We start from the raw sequence: 6,516 nt of genomic DNA, 5'->3' as shown, positions 1-6,516 counted from the left end.
CTGAAGCAAGATGCTGTATTCGCTGTAGCAGAGGCTGTACAGAAAAAGTAGATGGAATGATATGATTCATAGACTATGTTCTAGTAAAGTAAAAATAGGTTTTGGGGTAAACATGTAACCAAAATGTGACAATAGACTAGGAAAAAAACTTTAACACATGTTAGAATCAGGGGATGTTGATCTGAATGGAAAAATATTGTAAGAGTCATTATGTAGAAGAACACGTGCTATATAAATAGAGGCTAAAGTATAAAGATTATGGTCCTTGGGCCATCGAAAACTCTCTGTCTCCTTTCTTTTCCTTTCACCAATGCCGTTCATCCCTTGGGGACACCTGGACCAGCTGGAGCGGGACTCCGGCACATTGTAGTGCCTGTATCTTTCTGAATTAGACCTTTCATTTTTTCCTGGATATATGCCCAGGAGTGGGATTGCTGGATCATATGGTAAATCTATTTTTAGTTTTTTTTAAGGAATCTCCATACTCTTTTCCATAGTGGGTGCATAACTTGTGGAATCTTGCACAGTGTCTTCTCAACAAGATATTTTACAAGGGTAGGGACCATGTCCCGTTCATCACCAAAGTCCTGTCATCAAAGCCCTGTAGTCTTTAGCCCATCATGTTAATAGTAATTGAATGGAACATGAAGCCCAGTTGCTTAGGAAGCTTTTATTGATGCATTAGGATAGATGAGGCAATGGACAGACAGCAGAAATAAAAGTAACTGAAACCCCCCACAAGCTAAGGAAAACGTGGCACAAAAGGATGAGTTGTTCCATGTCTTCTTGCCCCTGAGAGGGTCTGCTCAGCAAAGCAGGTTAAAGAGAAAATTTTAGGATAGCAATCACCTTGCAGAAATGGCCTCACTGAGAAAGAACTAACAGCAAAGTACCATGATGAAGAGCTAATGTTCAGGCGCTTGCTAACCGGACTGGCCAGGGCACAGCAAGCCACCTGCCCTCTGCTCTTCTCTGTGCCGGGCACCGGAGTCCAGGGCTGGGCCACTCATGGCTTGCTGCTTTTGAAATAGGAATACAGTCCCCTGGCTGTGAGGCCTCGCTTCCCTTCTGGCTGGGCTGCCTCCTGGCCTTGTGCTGAAGGGACACTAGTGTGCAGGCTGCCCTGGTCCTGCCTTCGGATCACTGTCTCCCTCGTGTGGTCATCAACCCACTCCTGATGAACCACGGTGGGGTCTCTTTCTCCCTGACCTCCTGTCACACTGCACGGTGGGTGAGTACTGCTTCTGTCCTGTCTGCCCGTCACAGTGCTCACCCCGGTCTGGGCCTGTCCTCCCAGCACTGTCTCTCCTGCCTCGCAGTTGCCCACCTGTGTCTGTCTTTGACCACTGCCTGACTGCCTCTGGGTCTGGCCCTGTTCTCCTGCCCCAGTGTGGCTTGTAATCTGGCCCTTGTCCTGTTCCATGGCCTGGGGGGCACCTCCCTGTGTCTGAATGTGTCCTCCTGTCACAACCTGTCTCGACTGATACCTGTCTTGATGGTGGAGCTCAGTGCCTCTGACAGACTCCTGTGACTGGATGCTAGTGTTTCCTCTCTGATGGCTCCTGTCCTGCTCTGCGGTATGAGTGTGTGTCTGGGTTTGTGACCTTGTCTGTGTCTGAATGTGTCCTCCTGTCACCACTTGGCTTGTCTGCCTCCCATCTTGACTGTGGGTCTCAGTCCCTCTGGTGGATTCTCGTGGCTGGGTGCTGGTGCTTCCGGTCTGATGGCTCCTATTTTGTTCCACTGTCTGGGTTTGTGACCTTGTCTCTGCCTGAATGTGTCCTCCTGTCACCACTTGGCTTGTCTGCCTCCCAGCTTGACTGTGGGTCTCAGTCCCTCTGGTGGACTCTCGTGGCTGGGTGCTGGTGCCTCCGGTCTGATGGCTCCTATTTTGTTCCACTGTCTGGGTTTGTGACCTTGTCTCTGCCTGAATGTGTCCTCCTGTCACCACTTGGCTTGTCTGCCTCCCAGCTTGACTGTGGGTCTCAGTCCCTCTGGTGGACTCCTGTGTTTGGGTGCTGGCGCTTCCTGTCTGATGGCTCCTGTCCTGCTCCACTGCCTGAGTGGCACTTGTCTGGGTCTGAGTTATGGTTCCAGTGACCGTCTCACTTGTCTGGTGGGCTCTGTCCTGTTCCCTGGCCTGTGGCTGTCTCTCTGTCTCCCTCTCTCTGGACTGAGGACTCTTGTCTTCTTGCATTCTCTGGGCCTGCTCCACATGACCCCTTGCTTGTGTAGACTTGATCACTCCCTCCTGTCTCTGGGACTCAGACTGCCTGTCCTGGTGAATGGCCTGAGCAGAGCTGATGTCCTGAGCCTGGGTCTGAGGCCCAGGCCCTCCTGGCCCCCCAGAAGCCTGCTCACTCTGTGCGTCGCTGCTCCCTGCAGGGCCTTGTCTGTTCCCGGGCCTTCCCACTGCAGTGCTGCTTCTCTGTCCTTCCCTTGGCTCTTGGGTGGCTGCAGGGGCATCACGGCCAGACTCCTGAGATCCACACACTCCCTCAGGACCCTCACTCAGTGTCTCGAAACAGGCCTGGGCGACTTTGAACACCAAGACTAAGAATTCCTTGAATTCCACTGTCCCTGTGTCATCTTCGTCCAGCAGGTGCAGGACTTCATCCACAGTGGCTGGATCATGGGGTTTCTGTGGAGAAGATGAGGCTATGTCAGTACTCCTCCTCTGAGGATGACGAGGTCAAGCCAGTCAGCTAAGCTTCCAGGCATCCCACCCCTGGGCCTGGGGGCCCAACTGCTTGGCACCCCCACACTGCACGTGCACGTGCACACACACACACACTGCTACCACAGAAGCACTAACACAAAATCACTCTCATTTAGTCCAGCCTCTCTCCCTCAAGGGAAGGAAGCATGCTTTGTTTTGTATCCTGTGTTGGGCCCAGTTTCTGGTCTACAGGAGAACTGGATAAAGATTTAATGAAGAATGACTAAATGACTGAGCTTGTAGTGATTCTTCAGGCTGTCCTCAGCCCCTGGACCCTGGCATGGAGGTGGTATTTTCTCCAGCAAGCCCAACACCAAGAGAAGCTCAGCAGGAAGATGGCCCCGTGGGAATTCTGTGAGGTCCTCACTGAGGGGCTCAGGTGTTTTGCCAAGTTGGGGCGTCTGGTGGGTTACCCTTAGCGTGCAGAAGCAGCACCCTGCTGTGCCCACACCTTCCTGCCCCTAGGACTTTCACCATCCTGGTTGCTTTAGCTGTACACCAAGGGCAGGGAGAGACGGGGAAGTGCATCAGGGCCCTGGGGCTGTCTTGCAGGGAGGGGCTCCCGGAGTCTCCCCTAGCTGCTACACCTCACTTCTGATGCGACCTCTCAGCTAATATCTTGGAGTAACTGCTTCCAGCCAAGCACAAAGCCATGCTTCTCGTGAATGCTCATTACTGATGATCACACTTCCGGTAGACGTAGAAGTGGCTGCCATATCAGATTTAAGAAGCAGCAGAAAGTAACTATTGCCATTTCTAGAATAGTCAAAGGCTCCGTTCCTCTCTGAGCTGTCCCTTTAGTGTCCTCTTACTCTATCTCCAAATTAGAATTAATTGAAGTCAAGGTATTTTCCTTAAGGACCAGGCCCGCGACCATCCCTGCTCCCTCCCCTGCTTTTTCTGCTGCACAGCCTCCGTTAGGACTGGCAGGCCTGGGTGTAGTGGCTGCAGGCTTAGAATCCCAAGGCAAATATGGTCATTCTCTCTTCCCTCCTGCTCCCCCCACCCCCGAACCGGGCGTCTCGTACCACGATGACGTCAGCGAACTCTTTCTCCAGGAGCCTTTTCAGCTCCCCTCTTTCCAGCACTGCGCAGTCACCCTCCATCCTGGCATAGCGCCTGAAGGCTTCGATGATCCCATTAATGTTTCGCAGTAACTGCGGCATCTTCGAGTCCTGCTGAGGAAAGAGGAAAAGCCCCCGCTTGGGGGCTCCGTAAGCAACCTAGCTGTTTCCTAGAGAGCACTCTTGCTTCTAAGTCCTTTCTTTGCCTAGTCAGCTGTGCTTTGGGCCTTTCTGATGTGTCTTCCTTGGCATTGCCTACATAACGCGTTTTACCAACCGGGAGGAGGAGCAAGTGTGGTTTAGATGCAGCCCCACTGCCTCCCTGTCAGGTGAGCTGGGGCGGGTTGCTTTGCCTCTCCATGCCTCCGTTTACTCACTGTGAAATGAAGGCAGTACTAGTATTTATTTTATACGATTATTGTGAAGATTTAGAGATTTTTCATATAAAACACTTGGCAGATGCTGGAAAGACTAAGTGCTAGCTATTAAATATCATTAGCAGGTTATTATACCCACATATAATTTGTGTACATCTATGTACACTCTTCTGCTCACCAGGCACTTTCAGAGGCATCATCTCCTGTAAGCCTGATTATCTCCACTTTTTTTCTTCACCTGTATGTGAAGAAACAGGCTCAGAGAAGTTAGGTCATTTGCCCAAGGCCACACAGATTATAAGGAACCAAGAAATCCTAGAAGCCAAATGCAGTGAGCCTTTTAGACTGTACCCCATGGACAGGGCAATGCTGTTGCTATCACAGGTATTAGGGTCCTGCTGGGAACACCCACAGGCAGTAAGTACATATATGGGTCAACTTCTGCCTCTGTTGGGGGCCAAGCAGGAACCCCAAGGCTCAACTCTGCCTTTTCTGGCTTCCTTTTTGGAATGTGTTCATGGAGAAGCCAGGCTACCAGCTGCCGGGAATACTGTGGAGCTGGCGCCTTCCTGGGTTGGAGGCCTTCCAATTCTGAGAGTCCATGCTTCTCTGAATGTGACCTCTGTCCTCAGTGCTGGGACCCGGGAGGAAGTCAGCTGCCCATAGCTGTGTGACTCCTCCACGGCCCTGGTGGCTGTGAGGAACTGAAGGGAGAGTTTCCTTGGTTTCTGGATTTGGTGGATGGGCAAGAGGCAAAGAAACCTGGAGATGCATTTAGCAGAAGCCTTGGAGAGCCCAAAAGAGATGACCATCACACATGGTGAGCTTCAGATGCAAGCGGGAATTGTGAGGAATGGAAAGCTACAGAAGCTGGAAAACCAGGGGAGAGAGTACCGTGGAGAAGGGAAGGAGAAGGCCGTGGGGGAGAGAAAGGCGTGATTAGAGAACTAAGTGAGTAAAGGAGGGAAGGGGACTCAGTGCTGGAGGAAGCAGATTACATGGAAAGTTACAGACCCCGGGGGAGCTCTTCAAGGGGTGTCCTTGCTACCATCTAGTAGCCAAAAATCACGAGCAGACCTTACTTTCTTGTGTAGGTCAAAACTCAGACTATTGCACCTCAACAGAGAAGTGAAAAGATCTTTTTTTTTTTAAATAAATTCTTGTTGAAGACGGAGGCCACTGACCTTTGAACTGTACAGATAATAAGATAACCTTTTAGTTACATTTCAAATCCCTTAGAATAAATGTGCAGACTCATGACTTTCCTGGTGGTCCAGTGGTTAAGACTCCATGCTCCCATTGCAGGGGTCCCAGTTTCAATCCCTGGTCAGAAGACTAGATCCCACAAGCTGCAACTAAGTTTTCCTGCTGCAACTAAGACCTGGTGCAGCCAAATAAATAAATAAATAATATTCACAATGACGTCTCAAAAAAAAAAAAATTCATGAACTCATCTTGCCTACATATGGCCCTGGGGTAGGGGAGGGCTGCCATGGAAGCCTCTCCCTCCACGAGAAGGCTCAACCCCATTATTGGGTTTGGCAGAAGTCACTTGGTGGCACAGACTCTGAGCACTGCAGTGAGGCTTCCAGAACCTTAAAAACCAGAGACTTTAGCTGATCTAGGAAGGCACGTGGGTGGCTCTGTCACTAATGCCAACACAGACTCTCAGCGAGAGGAGCTGCTTCCAGGGCAGCCGCAGGGGAGGAGGAGAGAGTGTAGGTGCTTTGGGAAAACACCTGGTTTGCCCAAGGCCCATCAGAGCAGACACTTTCTGCCCACAGCCACCACTGATAGCCCTACAAGACCCTACCTGGTAGCCCTGGTTTTATGAGCTCAGATCACCAAGACACTGAGAGGGAGAAAGAGGTTCCTCAAGAGGGGACTTATCTCATGCACAGGTAAGGGTGAGAAAAAGGTTCCTCAGGAGGGGACTTACCTAATGCACAGGCAGGATGAAGCAAGTGGCTGTTTTGCGGTCTGTGGAGTACCAGGTGAGTGGGATGGAAACCTTTTATAAGGGATTTAAACAAGGCTCGTGTTTTAGACAGGATGTCTTCGCCCCATGGGAAGGCTTGATTCATCCAAGCTCATCCAGCCCAGCCTCACCTCCCTCCTTGTCTGTTTCACCTACTGGTCTAATTAGCAGGCCCCTCCTACCACATTTGGTGTCCTCTTTCCAGCCCTCATCTCTTCCTGGGTCTATCTCCTCATGACAGAGCATCACCTTTCCAATGTGATGGTCTTGGCACAGGTAGGGGTTCCTGGTAAGCATTCTTCCTCTTGGTGTGACTGCCCAGTCATGCACTTCCCCCCTTCTTTTTTTTTTAAATACAAACATTCATGAACATAGCCA

General features: G+C 50.9%; 1 protein-coding gene across 3 annotated transcripts; it reads right to left on the bottom strand.

Annotated features, from left to right (window-relative positions):
* Positions 1-655: 655 nt before the first annotated feature.
* CRNN (cornulin) lies at positions 656-6,181 on the bottom strand. Of its 3 annotated transcripts, none has more exons than XM_081489171.1 (3): positions 6,100-6,181; positions 3,748-3,894; positions 656-2,641 (listed from the first exon to the last, which is right to left on the bottom strand). In XM_081489171.1, the coding sequence occupies exons 2-3, from the start codon at positions 3,883-3,885 to the stop codon at positions 1,007-1,009; spliced, it is 1,773 nt and encodes a 590-aa protein (XP_081345297.1). In that variant the 5' UTR covers positions 3,886-3,894; positions 6,100-6,181; the 3' UTR covers positions 656-1,006. The 3 variants fall into 3 exon arrangements, with proteins under 3 accessions (XP_081345297.1, XP_081345296.1, XP_081345295.1); XM_081489170.1 differs by having other exon boundaries at positions 3,748-3,897; positions 6,100-6,152; XM_081489169.1 differs by having other exon boundaries at positions 3,748-3,921; positions 6,100-6,146.
* Between the last annotated feature and the right edge of the window lie 335 nt (positions 6,182-6,516).

The sequence above is a fragment of the Giraffa tippelskirchi genome, chromosome 5 (genome assembly GCF_054371585.1).
Source record: "Giraffa tippelskirchi isolate mGirTip1 chromosome 5, T2T-mGirTip1v1.2.pri, whole genome shotgun sequence".
Lineage (NCBI taxonomy): Eukaryota > Metazoa > Chordata > Mammalia > Artiodactyla > Giraffidae > Giraffa > Giraffa tippelskirchi.
This window is presented reverse-complemented; position numbering and strand designations above follow the sequence as displayed.

Coding starts and splice junctions, on each gene's coding strand:
- CRNN (XM_081489171.1), bottom strand. CDS start 3,885: ATGCCGCAGTTACTGCGAAACATTAATGGGATCATCGAAGCCTTCAGG. Junction 2,642..3,747: donor AGTTCGCTGACGTCATCGTG/GTACGAGACGCC, acceptor TCTTCTCCACAG/AAACCCCATGATCCAGCCAC.